Raw genomic sequence first — 14046 nt, 5'->3', positions numbered from 1 at the left:
GCATCCCTGGGCTGAGCTCAAACTGAGCTAGCTTTACTCCTTGACTCATCCCACTGCAAAAAAAACATTAACCCAATGTTTTCCCTGATTATTAATATTCCAAAATCATACCATTTAGCTCCAAAAGAAGGACATGCATCAAGCCCCACACCACGGTGAGCTGTTCACACACTCTGGCTGCTCTCGGTCCGGTGCGGGCAGCTGATCCCCTGCCTCAGGCGTGGCCCCCGAGGGTTCGGCCGTGCCGCTGGCTGCCGGCCCTGCGGGGGCTCAGGAGCCCCCGCGGTGTGAGCTGGCTGGAGCCAGGGGCCAGATGTGCAGCCAGCTGTGTGCTCCGGGGGCGGGGGGGGGGCGACTTTGATGTGCGCGGAGCCGGGGCGCTTGGAAGCCACGGGATGTGACTGCATCCCCTGGGATGTGCTTGCCATCCCTGGGGATGTGTTTGCAGTGCCCTGGGATGTGTTTGCATCCCTTAGGATGTGTTTGCTATCCCCTGGAATGTGCTTGCATCCCCTGGGATCTTTGCAGTCCCCTGGGATGTGACTGCATCCCTGGGATGTGTTTGCAGTGCCCTGGGATGTCACTGGACCCCCTAGGATGTGTTTGCATCCCCTGGGATATGACTGCATCCTCTGGGATCTTTGCTGTCCCCTGGGATGTATTTTATGTCCCCTGGGATATGATTCCATCCCCTGGGATGTGACTGCATCCCCTGGGATGTGTTTGCAGTGCCCTGGGATGTGCCTGCATCCCTGGGGTGTGATTCCATCCCCTGGGGTGTGTTTGCTGTCCCCTGGGATGTGTTTGCTGTCCCCTGGGATGTCACTGCATCCCTGGGGTGTGATTCCATCCCTTGGGCTGTGTTTTTGTCCCCTGCGATGTGACTGCATCCCTGGGATGTGACTGCATCCTCTGGGATCTTTGCTGTCCCCTGGGATGTGTTTGCTGTCCCCTGGAATGTGATTCCATCCCCTGGGATGTTTTTGCATCCCTTGGGATCTTTGCAGTCCCCTGGGATGTGACTGCATCCCTGGGATGTGTTTGCAGTGCCCTGGGATGTCACTGGACCCCCTGTGATGTGACTGCATCCCTGGCGTGTGATTGCATCCTCTGGGATCTTTGCTGTCCCCTGGGATGTGTTTTTGTCCCCTGGGCTGTGATTCCATCCCCTGGGCTGTGCTTGCATCCTCTCACTGCCCCCGGGGCTGTGCCCAGGGCCGGGCAGCGCCCGGTGCCGGTGCCGGGGGCTCTGGGAGTGCCCGGGATAAATTGCAGCTCTAATTGACTTCACCTCCTTGGATCTTGACCCGAGGAGAGAACATCTGGGCCTGATGTGATTTTATTAAGTGCTGATTTCATCAGCAAAGGGGAAAAAAAGGGTGGGGGGAGAAAAAAAGGAGGAAAGTTGCCAGGCAGTGATAGCAGTTCCCTGTAAAGCTGAGAGGGGGATGGAGTGGCAGGGGGGACAGCCTGGAGAGGGGCAGCTGCAGGTTCGAGGGGGCCAAGCAGTGATGGCCTTCAATCCCCTCCACTCTGACTGGTGGAGGAAAAAGCAGGAAAAATGATGGAGCAGGCAGAGAAAAACAAAATCCCCAACTGCCCTTTTTCCCAGGAAAACATGGATCCCACTGGGCTGAGCCCTGATGGAGCCATAGGGGAGGTGTCACTGCGGGGTCTGTCCTCAGCAGAGCCTCAGGGTGACCCTGCAGCTCCCCAGGCTGTGACACTTGTGGCCTCTGTGAGCACAAGGACCTTGCTGCTGGCAGGGATGCATGGGCTGGGTGAGAATGGCCCTGTCAGTGCTGGTGTGATGGAGCTTTCACACTGCTGAGTGGCCTAATGACCATCCTCCTGGGGAGGGGGGCCTCAAAATACCCCTTCAAGCAAAAAATCCTGACACACATGGGGGCTTACTGCAACAGCAAGTTGGTTTGGGGATTTCCCTCCTCCCTTTCTTCCCCTTTCTTCCTTTTTTTAATTTTTTTTTCTTTGCTTTTCCCCCTCCTGCTTGTTCTTTCAGCTGCTTACAACTTTTCTGGGACAAATTTAGGCCTGGGCCATGTCCCACTTATGTTTGGAAAGTTTGAACAGCCTTGGCTCAGCTGCCAGCAGTGAGGAGAAAGGGCACACAGCCCATGGCAGTTTCAAACTTAAAATGAAAAGAGCCAAATGCCAAAGAAAACTCCAGATCTCTCTGAGCTTGGGAATTGAAGGGTGAGTGGGAAGGCAGAGAGGGGATCCCCTGGGTTGGCCTTAGCCAAAAAACCTGTTTAAATGGAACTGAGCTCCTCTGGGAGGAATCTGGAGGACAACTTGCCTTGTTCCTCCTCTGCTGGATAAGGGGCTGCTGCTTGTCCTCTGCCCTGAGAGCACGGACACGTGTCCAGCTCTGTGCTGTGATTCCCACCCCAAAAGGGCTCTTTGGGTGTGGTGAGTGCAGTGTTTGGGGTTTTCTGTAGGTGACCCCACAGCCTTCAGCACAGCAATGCCATCCCCCAGGAGGCAGATGGGCAAGAGGCTGTGCAGATTTTGGAGGAATGCTGCTGGTCTGCTGGGAAGGTGAAGAGGTGGCTGGGGCACGGTCTGTAATTACCTATGCAAGGAGCAGCTGGCAAAGGCTGAAGGGCTTTTTAATTAGCAGCCAAAGGCAAATCAGGATCCAACAGCAGGGAAGCTGAAGTCAGCAAAGTCAAGGTGGAAATCTGAGGGCAGTTTTTCCAGTGAGGGTAATTAAGTGCCAGCAGAGAGCAGCGTGAGACATGAGGAATTGCTGTCATTCAAGGACCTTAAATCAAGGAGAGGAGTTTCCCCTGCAGACACTTCTGCTCCTTCCATCTCTGCTCTGGCACTGCTCCCTGCCCTCCTCAGGGAGGAGGGAGCAGCTGCCCTCAGGCTGGTGAGCCTGGCACTGCCTGGGCATCCTGTGCAGGGGCATCCCCGCTCATTTCTAACGAGCCAGGCAGAGAATTTAGGGAGAAAAAAGGGCTGCTTTTCCCCCTGAGCTGAAAGCAGCCAGCCTGCCCCCATCCTGGCACACAGATCTTTTAGCACAGCAGGATTCTTGAGCTGAGATTCAGCCTGATTTTCTGCCTGCACCTTGGGACATGGCAGATCTGGTTCTCTGATCCTGCAGGAGGGCTGGATCAGTTTGGGCTGGAGCAGGGCTCCTTGGCTTTAACATCCTCTGAGGTCCCAAAATCCTCACCTGCAACTGAGAGCTTGGGGTTTGAGACAAACCTGCCCTCCTGTGGCACGTTCATTCCAAAATAAAGGATCAGGCTGCTAGATGGAGGCAGATGTGCTAGAAGGGATTATCCTCCAGGAGCTGGGGCTTTGGGATGTGGATGGAAGCAAAAAAATCCCTGTTTGGGGCTGGTTGGGAAGGAGCTCTGGCTCATACCAATTCCTTGACGTGGTCTTTCCTGTTCCAAAAATAAACAGGAACCGTTTGGAAAGCCCCTGTGTGGGGAGGAGCAGAGCTCCCCAGAATAAATAAACACACAGAGAGCCTGGGCTGAGTTCATCCAGCTGGTGGCTCCCCACTGCCAAGGGCTGTGAAGGATGAGGGTGAAGCTCAGGATGTCTCAGTGGGGCTGAGAGCACATGAGGCTTTCTCCAGTTAATGGGGTTTTGGGGCAAGTGCTGAAATGACCTCCTTGAGCAGGAGCTACCGTGTCTGTCTTGCAGCATGGCTCGCTGCTCTCCCCAGAATAACTGCAGCTCTATCAGCCTTTCAACTCCTTTTAGTCACAAACAGTGAAGAGGACAGAAAAAGCCCTTATTTGGGTTTAATTACAGCACAAAATGGGGAGAAGTTTCACATTTCTGCTGTTAGGGTTGGGTTTTAGCCCCAGCTGCTTTTGCTGTGGTTTCCCTCCCATCTGCTGGACTGAAGCCCTGGTGAAACTGTGGCCTCCCTGAGGCTCCCAAATCATCCCACAAACACAGGGATAACAATACAGCAGGCACAGAGCTGGAGCTGCCAGAGAAACTCCATGTTCATTAATGTTATTAACACAATGAATTAAATATGAATTTTGTTTCAGGTGTAACATCAAAATCACCAGGAGAGCTCAATGTGCTCGTGCTGCATAAATGCTCAGCATTTCCTCAACACACTCCCTTGGACATGGGCTTCAGGGCAGGAAGGGATTGAGCATGGCTGCAGTTTGGAAAGCAGAGATGCCTCTTCTCTGCTTTTTTTGGGACTGTACTTACATTTTTTAGCTGACTGAGTCAGTGCTCTGGGGTGCTGGGGCATTTTCTGTGAGGGAAGCATCACCTCCACACCCACTGGCTCTGCCTTATCAATCTGTCATGACCTGAAAGCTCTGCTTGGTGACTGACAGCTGTCAGGACAGGGCTGGAAAAAGCCATTTGGTTAATTTACTGTCATCAGCTCAAAATAAAACAGAAAAAAAAAATCTCTAAAACGGGGGGGAAAAAATCAGTTTCTGCCCTCAAGTTTTTAGCTCTGTTCACCCTGACCACTGCCCAGGGCTGTCTCACTTGACCTCACTTGCTGCCTGCTCAGCTGTGGAAGGCTGAGCAGCTCCATCCCTGTGGGGCTGGGAGCATGAGCCATAACAGAGCCCACCTCACCTGTGAGCTGGGCACCTGTGGGAGCCTCTCCCCAGTGCTGCAGGGAGGGTGAAGGCTTCTTCCCAGCTACAAACAGCCACAGGATGCTCCAGGCCACCAGAAATGCATTTCTCCTGCAATTGAAAAGCCTTTTGAGATTTCCTGCATACAAACTGCTGCCACTGAGGGCACAGAGCAGCAGTGGCTGTGCAGACAGCTTCATCTCAGCACAGGCTCTGCTTCAGCAGCACTGCCCCCCTGGCTTCCCCCCAGAAACAGGGACAAAAATGGCATTGAGCCCCACTGCTGCTCCTGCAGAGCACAGAGAGCGTTTTCTCCTCCAAGAGGGGAGAAGAGGGACAGGGAAGGGACAGGGTGACCAGCAGGGTCTGTGCTAGAACTGAGCAAAGGTTTGAAGTTTTAGGGTAGCAGCAACTGTGAGCAGCCAGGGTGCCAGCTCAGGGCCTTCACAGGCAGGGGACACTCAGCAGCAGCATTTTCCATGGCTGGCAGGACTGCTCAGCACCAGGGAGGGCAGACACAGCTTCTCCCTCACTCCTGGCAGGGCAGCTTTCCATTTGCTGCTCTGCATCACTCTGCATTCACCCCCCGCCCCAAGCCTCTGATTTCCAGTCAAGAGACCATCCCAAACAATCCACTGCCACACACTGATGTTTGTTTGGGTTTTTTCCTCAAACCCAGGAAAAGGCAGCTCTCATGAACACTGTCACCACAGCGTGGCCAAATGTGACATCCCTGTGGAATAAATAAAGCCTGAGTCGGGGATTTCTCAAAGAGTTTTATTAAACCACAGTGAAAAAGGAGCAGTAACAAACTGCTCTTGTTTGTTACTTGTTTGTTTGTTCGCTCTACCCATCCCTTGTGGGTAACAATAACAAACCCTCTGGGTTCAGGTCAGTGCACTGAATCAGGAGCAGCACCAAGTGCTGGATCTCAGCTCTCTGTAAACAAGAGCAGCATCCAGAGGTTCACACACCTTTGCAGGTGCAGAGGCTTGAAGCCCTGGGGAGGAAGGGGCTCATGCTCAGACCAAACTTTGCTTTCTAAGATGAAGCAAAGGCTTCACTTGCTTCGCTGGCTCTTTCTGAGCTCAGAAAGAACATCAGGGTCACCTCCAGAGCAGCCTCCTGGGGTCTCTTCTGGTTTATTCCCATGTATCAGGATCTCCTCTTTGCAGAGACTGCTGTCTCTAGCTGCTGTGGAGTGGCTTGGCATACACAGGCTCCATGAGGTGGTAAATGAGGAACAGGAACAGGCACCCAAGGCAGACCAGGCTCATCACAGCCAGGAGGATGAAGCGGCCGATGAGGAAGGTGTCCACAACCTGCAGGGGAGAGAAACACAAAGATCCCAGCAGGTCACAGCCCCAGTCTGCTCCAGAGCCTGGAGAGAGCACACCCTATCCTGGAAAAAAGAACCTCTGGGGCTCCCCCAGATTCCTCTCCTTGCTTTCCATCCCTGGGATGCACAGTGTGTGACAAATGAGAACAAGAATCCTGCAGAAAGCTGCTGGGAATGTCAGTGTGGAGCAGCCCCGTCCTGAGCACGGCAGTCAAGCCCTGGAGCAGTTCTCCCCAGCCACAAACCTCCAGCCCCGATTCCCTTTTACAAGGGAGATAGCGAGAAAAGAGAAAAATAACAATTAAACAAAAAGCTGTGGTAGCTAGGCAAGACAAAGAGAAGCCCACGGCGAGGAGCTGTTTATGAAATCCCCTCTCTGCTCCCCAGACCCCCCAGAGCTCTGCTCAGCCCCAGCTCAGCTTTATCCATCGCATTAGCTCAGCCCTGGTGCTCCTGCAGAGAGTCTCTGGTGAGCCAAGCGCTGGCTCCTTCTGCACGTTTCACTTTTTAATTAGCCAATTAGCAGAGTTTTGGTGCAGAAAGCCCAGGTCATGTATTATTGATAGGCAGGGCAGGTCCAGTCCAATTGAAGATCCGTAAAAAAATAAGCTTTCCAATTCCATTTGCCTCCCAGGCAACAAACACGCACTGGGCTGCCCTTCATCTCACTCCTAACCTTCAGAGGAGCAGGTCAGATGTGACACAGAGGGAAGAAAAGAACATTACAAGTAGCTTTTAGTAGGGATTTACACAGAACAAGAACCACAAGAGCAATAATTAACACGCATTAATAATAGAACGGAGGAAACAGCACCTGAAAGGCCACAAAACTTTTGTGTATTCAAAGCCCAAAGAGCTCTGGGAGAGCTCAAGGTGGCAGCTCAGACAGCCTGATCCAAAAAGTGGGGGAGATCCCCGGGCCTGACAAGGCAGATGGGTTGGTGCTCAAGCATGGCAAGAACCTACAAGAGAGCTGAAGAGCTGTTATTGGGCTTTAATCAGAAACCAGAGCTGAGGGAAAAGGGGAAATGGCAGAGAGGGAGCAGAGGCTGCTGGAGCCGGGAGGGACCAAGGCAGGAGGGCAATCCCTGCACAGAGCCCGTGGGGAGGGGAGGAGGGAGCCAAACCCCGAGGGTCAGCTGGGCCAGTGTGTAAATCGGTGATTTAGTCACAGAAATTAACAGTTCCCAGCTCCACCAGCGACACAGCCTGTGCCAGCTGCACAGAGGCAGCACAGGGCAATGTCGGGGGCACGGGGATGAAACTGGGGCTGTCTCTGAGCTAAAAGCCCAATGCAGGCTTTGGGGCATCCTGCAGCCCATCCTGGGGTGAGGAAGCATTCCCAGGGCACCCTGCAGCCCATCCCCGGGGTATGGAACCATTCCCAGGGCATCCTGCAGCCCATCCCTGAAATGAGGAACCATTCCCAGGGCATCCTGCAGCCCATCCCTGAAATGAGGAACCATTCCCAGGGCATCCTGCAGCCCATCCCTGAAATGAGGAACCATTCCCAGGGCACCCTGCAGCCCATCCCCGGGTGAGGAACCATTCCCAGGGCATCCTGCAGCCCATCCCTGAAATGAGGAACCATTCCCAGGGCTCCAGGATGGCCGCAAGGGCCGGCCCTGGCTCCGAGACCCATCTGGGGCCCTGCCCATGGAACAGGCCGAGCCCCGGTCCTCAGGGCAGGAGCCGGTACAATCCCGGGGCCCGGCCGGGGCGCTGCCTTCCCCTCCCCTCCCCTCCCGCCCGGGCTCACCTCCTCAGCGCCGGCGGGGGCCGGGCTCTCGCCCTCCCGGGGGAACAGCAGCAGCGCGGCCGAGAGCGCGGCGGCCCCGAGCACCACCGGCACCGCGCCGGTCCTGCGGGGAGAGCGGCGGGGCGAGCTCAGCTCCGGCGGGCCCGAACCCCGCGCTCACCGGGCCGGTCCCATCCCCATCGCCCCGGTCTCACAGTGCCGGTCCCGCCCCGTCCCCACGGCTCACCGGGCCGGTCCTGCCCCGTCCCCACGGCTCCCCGGGCCGGTCCCATCCCATCCCCGCGCTCACCGGGCCGGTCCCGCCCCGTCCCCACGGCTCCCCGGGCCGGTCCCATCCCATCCCCGCGCTCACCGGGCCGGTCCCGCCCCGTCCCCACGGCTCCCCGGGCCGGTCCCATCCCATCCCCGCGCTCCCCGGGCCCGGTCCCCCCCCGTCCCCGCGCTCACCGGGCCCGGTCCCGCCCCGTCCCCGCGCTCCCCGGGCCGGTCCCATCCCATCCCCGCGCTCATCGGGCCGGCCCCGCCCCGTCCCCGCGCCCCCCGGGCCGGTCCCGCCCCGTCCCCGCGCTCACCGGGCGCGGCCGGCGCGGCCCAGCGCCATCACGAGCAGCAGCGCCATGGCCCAGAGCAGCAGCAGCGCCAGCACCCCCGGCCCCACGCCCAGCGCGCCCGCCATGCCGCCCCGCGCCGCCGCTTCTGCCTAGCAACCGCGCCGCCCCGGCCAATCAGCGCCGCCCGCAGCACCGCCCGCGCTGTCTATTGGCTAAGGGGCGGAGGGAGGGGGCGCGGACCCCTCTTTCCCTGCCCCGCCTGGCGCGCGCTCGGCGCTTCCCATTGGCCGACGGTGAGGGGTGGGCGGGGCTTTCCGCGCGCCGCCGGAGGCGGGGGCGCGCCCGGGGAGGAGGGGGCGAGTGCCCGATCCCGGTCCCGGTCCCGGTCCCGGTTCTGGTCCCAGCCCCCATCCCGGCCCCAGTCCTATTGAGCCCCGGCCCTGCTGACCCAGTCCCTATTCAATCCCGGCCCTCCTGGCCCCATGGCATCCCCAGGGTCCCGCTCCAGCCGTTCCCCTTCCCGCGGCCTTGGACCCCGTCCCGGCGCTCGCGGCTGCTCCCGGTGGAACGGGAATTTCCCTCCGCTCCCTCCCGGTGCAGGCGGGTCGGTGCTTCGTTACCTCGCCTTGGCCGGCGCCACCCAGCTCCTGCCCGCCCCGCTGCAGGGAGCACCTCTGAGCACGCTTGCACCCCAAAACCCTAAAAATTGAGCTGTCCACGCCCTCAATTTTATTTAGGGTCAAAATCAGGAAGATTTCGTTAATACAGTAACGCTGACACAGGTTTTGGAACAGCCATGCTGGGGGTCTGGGACAGCCAAGCCAAACTAGGGAGGTTTGTCAATGCTATGAGCATCTTCTCACATCAAGACAAGAGGAATATCCATCTAAAATAAATACTTCAGCCTGTTTATAAATCCTGTCTCTCCACCATCACATCTTGCCCATCAGACCCAGGCCAGTGTGGTTTGATGAGTGACTTTATCATAGAATCTCAGAATTACATCACGGTTTGGGTTGGAAAGGACTTTAAAGACAGTCCTGTTCCACCCCCAGGCACTCCGGGCTCAGTTAACCCAAAAAAACCTGAACACTGATATTTTCTGTCTCAGCTGCTTGAAGTCTGCAATACCTTGGCTGCACAGCATGTCACCTGAGTGGGCGTTTTCTGTCGCTTCTTTCAAGGGGAGGAATAAAGCAGCACTTAATTATTCTGTGCAGCACCGACCTGCCTTTCCCTGTGATGAAATCAGAGTCGCCGGCATGACACCGAATGCTCCGGCAAGCAGAACACAAACTGTCTGTGACACCTGCGTCAGCCTGGCATGGAGCAGGAGCCGGCTGCCAGCAGGGTTCAAACGCGTGTTGGATCGCAAACTCCCTCCTGCCCTGCGTCCTGGCTGACCCCACCGGGCCGGGCTCTCCCCCTGCACTCCCCGCCTTGCTGGGTCCGTCTCTGCTGTCCTCACCCCACTCCTCCTCTTCTGTCCCCTCTGCTGGCCCTGAGAAATTAAACGTTCGCTCCTGTTGTTTGGGATTCTCCCTTTGCTTTTCTCTGTTTTTTCCCCATTTATTTCCATTTTTGTAGTTTCTAAACCCCCAAATTCCTTCTTCATAACGCTGTTTTCAACTGGAGCTTTCTCCTTCTGCCATACTTTGGCTTTTCATCTGGAAGTGATATGTTTTATTCACCAGCCAATAAGGCTTTTCCTTGGCTTATTTTTGTCTTGTACCTCTTATCCGCAGCTTTTCCAACAGCCTCGTTAGCCTCTTCCCATATTGATTGGGTTTTTATTTCTCATTTCCATGTCTTGGTGCAGCCTGGTAGTTTCTTGCAACATTAAGCCAGTTCAAGAGATCGAAGCAGAGAGCTCGAATCATCCAGCTATCGATCCTGCTGGTGGACCTCACCACATCCCAGATATTTGGCCAGAAGTTGAAGGATAAATGCAATTTACAGCCCAGCAAGCACATCCAACAGCCAGCTCTGAGCCTTGCTGCTTGTTGGTGTTAACCCCACCATTGCAGTGGGGCTGCTGGTAACTCAGGCAAAAGATTTGGAGTTGGAATGAGTTGAAATGGGCCCAGCAGCCCAACACCCTCCAAAATATTTATATATTTATCCCTTTAATATTAAATGCATTCAATATTGAATAATGTATAAAATATACAATATCTATAATATATCTAATATCTAACATCTAATAGATAATATCGAATATATAATATATGATAGATATAATGTAATATATAGTAGACAAATAATATAATGTAATGTATTGTAATAGAATTTAATGATATGATATGATATGATATGATATGATATGATATGATATGATATGATATAATATAATATAATATAATATAATATAATATAATATAATATAATATAATATAATATAATATAATATAATATAATATAAATAAATATATGATGTATTCTATAGTCTTTATTCTATAATAGATATATTATCTACTATATACTATGTATTGCATATTGCATATTACATAATGTATAATATACAATATACAATATACAAACTACTATATATTATATATTGTATGCAGTATGCAATATATAATATATGATATATAAGATACAATATACATAAGATATAATATATCTTATATCTTATATCTTATATCTTATATCTTATATCTTATATCTTATATATATAATATATAATATATAATATATAATATATAATATATAATATATAATATATAATATATAATATATAATATATAATATATTATATATTACATATTACATATAATATATATTGTATTATATATTATATATTATATGCTATATGTTATATATTATATAACACAATACATAATGTTTAATAATATTTCTTTGCCCAGCCCACATGGTATCACAGCAAGGCTGCAGGTTTCTCTGAGCACAATGAAGGCAAATGGTAAACCCCCAGATAAGGAAACCTGGGGAAACCAACCCCCTTGATGTGATATTTGCAAGTACAGCCTTCACCAGAAATTTCTCCAACTCATCTGCACCAAAGCTCATCATCCTAAACCCATCCCTCTCCTGCATCCCAGCCTCCTCCCAGCAGCAGGAATGCCTTCCTGGGGATTTGCCTTGCACACTGCTCCATCAGCCCACCAGCTGAATACAAAGATCTGATTTTATTGCCAAAGAATCATTTATTGCTGGCCTAAAATAACTTTTCCTTCCAGCTTTTACCTGCTGGGATTTGGTCCCATTTGTTTCTTGTGGCAGAGTTGCATTGCAGTTGGAAAAAATAAGGAACAGAAAGTGGGAGAAAGGCAATGCTGGGAATAAAAGGTGACTGGAAACACATGAGAGAGCAGCAAATTGAGGATTTTTGTGTTGTTTGCATGACTCTGGAAGAAGATTCATATTTGTGGGGGTTTTTTCCAGGATAACTGTTGATGTAGGGATGTTTGCTGGTGTCTCACATCCAGGTTTCTCCAAGACTTCTGATTTGCACCATGTGGCATCTGCACCCAAACCTTTGTGCTGGGGACAGGACACGTCCAAGTGGTGACAAATGATGTGATGATGATTAATTCCAGCTCCAGTGTGTTTGAGATCCATAACACAGGTATCATAAAGCCTTTCCTGACAAGGCTCTCAGGCAATATTCTGCTTTAAATAAGGAGAAGTGGAGCCATAATGCTGTTGGATGCTTGTGGCCCAAAAAAACCGAATTCAAAGCATTTATTTGGGCACAAATAATTCAGTGCTCTCCAGTGGATGGGTGCTGCTGTCCTGCCAAGGAAAACCAATGATTTGAAGGCTGTGTCATCACTGCAGATAGTTTTTTCCCAAGGAAGAGATCAGGGAATATTGTATTTGCAGGGACTGTCGTGGCAGGAAGGAACGATGAATTTGACTCCATGTTCTCAGAAGGCTAATTTATTATTTTATGATACTGTATTAAAGAATATTGAACTAAACTATACTAAAGAATACAGAAATGATATTTGCAGAAGGCTAAAAGATAATAATGAAAACTTGTGACTCCTTCCAGAGTCACAACACAGCTTGGCCCTGATTGTCAAAATAAGTCAAAATAATTCACAGCAGAAAACACTGAAACAATCACCTGTGGGTAAACAATGACTAAACACATTCTAAAGGAGTAAAACACAGGAGAAGCAAATGAGATAATTATTGTTTTCCTTTTTCTCTGAGGCTTCTCAGCTTCCCAGGAGAAAAATCCTGGGTGAAGGGATTTTCCAAAAAATATGAATGCCACAAGGGAGTCGCGGCGTTTCTTGGCAAAGGCGTGACAAAGATCCTGAGGCTGGCATTGGATGAAATGGGCTTGGCAGAGAGACACAATTAGCACTGAGGCTAATTAAACTCTTGGCACAGGAGGATGGAGAGGTCACCTTCCTCCAAGAGAGGATCACACTGATCAAAGCTCTTCTGTGAGCAGAGCAGCCCCTGGAAACAGCAGCTTTGGGTCGAGATGGCCTTTTTTGGCTTAAAGCCTGCAAATCCACCATGGCCAGCTCATCCTGGTGGCCAAAATAACCAACGTGGCCTCGTATCAAGTGATAATAAAGGATCAAAGTCGTGGTGGTGGAGTTGGAAGCGCGGAGGGAACTGATTTAAAACCACTCCTGCAGTCGTGAGACTTCCAGTTTTCCGGCTGGAGCTCCAATATTAGAATTAAAAAGAAACAGGCGTTGATGCAGGACAGAAAATATTCTGCTCCTGATTTAAAGACTAGTGAATTGCTAAATATTTTTATTAGTGGCAAATTTGCAGCTTGCTGGAACTAATTTCACGCCCGGTAGATATGGAGCTTAAGCTGGGAATGGCGTTAAATTACTCTCTTGTGAGGCTGTTTAAGCCTGGTGATGGGGCCCTGTGGGATGGTGGGGACCCCTTTTTTGGGGGGATTCCTCGTGGCTTGGGAGTCTGGAGATGGTGGTTGGGGAAAAGGCTCTCTGTAAATGTGTGTGATTTTGTCCTTGGTGTGGCAGGAACCACCAGTCCTCCTCATTTGCATAAATTTGCTTATGGGGTTTTGCTGCAAACCATGAGGCCCCAAGATCCTTCAGCCTGGAAAGATGTTATTTATATTTTAGGGATATTTTGGAGATTATTCAGTATATCCAGCGTTTTGTCGATTCTGTTGATTTTAAAATTTATTTAATCAATTATAAAAACGCACCAAATTGATGTTGAAAAAAAATTATTTGAATTGATTTTTTATTTAGAATATTCCAGGTTTAGTTGATTTAAGAGATGGGCACTCTGTATCCATGAGTGCCACTTGCCCTCTGGACTCATTTTTTCCATGTTTTCTTTGTTAGCCGAATGTTTTGCAGCTTGCCAACCCAAATTTGGCTGCTTTTCCAGCCCAAATCCCTCCTTCCTCCTCCTGCAAAGTGCACCAGGAACCACCCAGCTTAATGCTGGGGAAAAACCCATCCCATTTCAGCATGCCCAGATACAAACTGGGACAGGTGCAGGTGTGGGGTCAGAGGATGTGGAGCTGGAGAAAGCAAAGCAAAGGCATCAGGAGGATCCAATTACTCCTCTAAAAATACTGCCAGGAGGGTGGCAGTGGTAAACAAGAGCTATTTAAATCCCTCAGTCCACTTTCTGCGATGGAAAAAAGGAGGTTAAATTATTCTTCCCAACTTACCTGGAGGACACACACTCAGTTGTCCTTTTCCAAAGAGACATCCCCCCAAAAAAGAAAGTTAAAATAATAGGAGAGGGTTGGTAATGTCTCCAGTGGGGATAGAGCTCTCTCTCACAGGAACCCACTTCAGATTATCTTTTTCT

At 51.3% G+C, this 14046-nt stretch overlaps 1 protein-coding gene across 1 annotated transcript; it reads right to left on the bottom strand.

Moving 5' to 3' along the window:
- Positions 1–5630: 5630 nt before the first annotated feature.
- TMEM218 (transmembrane protein 218) lies at positions 5631–8383 on the bottom strand. The gene is made up of 3 exons (XM_084221649.1): positions 8275–8383; positions 7703–7805; positions 5631–5926 (listed from the first exon to the last, which is right to left on the bottom strand). The coding sequence occupies exons 1-3, from the start codon at positions 8376–8378 to the stop codon at positions 5792–5794; spliced, it is 342 nt and encodes a 113-aa protein (XP_084077775.1). The 5' UTR covers positions 8379–8383; the 3' UTR covers positions 5631–5791.
- Between the last annotated feature and the right edge of the window lie 5663 nt (positions 8384–14046).

This window comes from Fringilla coelebs (genome assembly GCF_963513975.1).
Source record: "Fringilla coelebs genome assembly, chromosome: 25".
NCBI lineage: Eukaryota > Metazoa > Chordata > Aves > Passeriformes > Fringillidae > Fringilla > Fringilla coelebs.
The sequence above is the reverse complement of the archived record's forward strand: the minus strand, read 5'-3'. Positions and strand labels throughout refer to the sequence as shown.

Bases quoted from the DNA above. Each gene is read 5' to 3' on its own strand.
- TMEM218 (XM_084221649.1), bottom strand. From the start codon at position 8,378: ATGGCGGGCGCGCTGGGCGTGGGGCCGGGGGTGCTGGCGCTGCTGCTG. The intron at 7,806-8,274 runs GTGAGCGCGGGG...CTCTCCCCGCAG, and splicing joins GGCCGCGCCGGCCGCGCCCG to GACCGGCGCGGTGCCGGTGG. The intron at 5,927-7,702 runs GTGAGCCCGGGC...TCTCCCCTGCAG, and splicing joins CCCCCGCCGGCGCTGAGGAG to GTTGTGGACACCTTCCTCAT.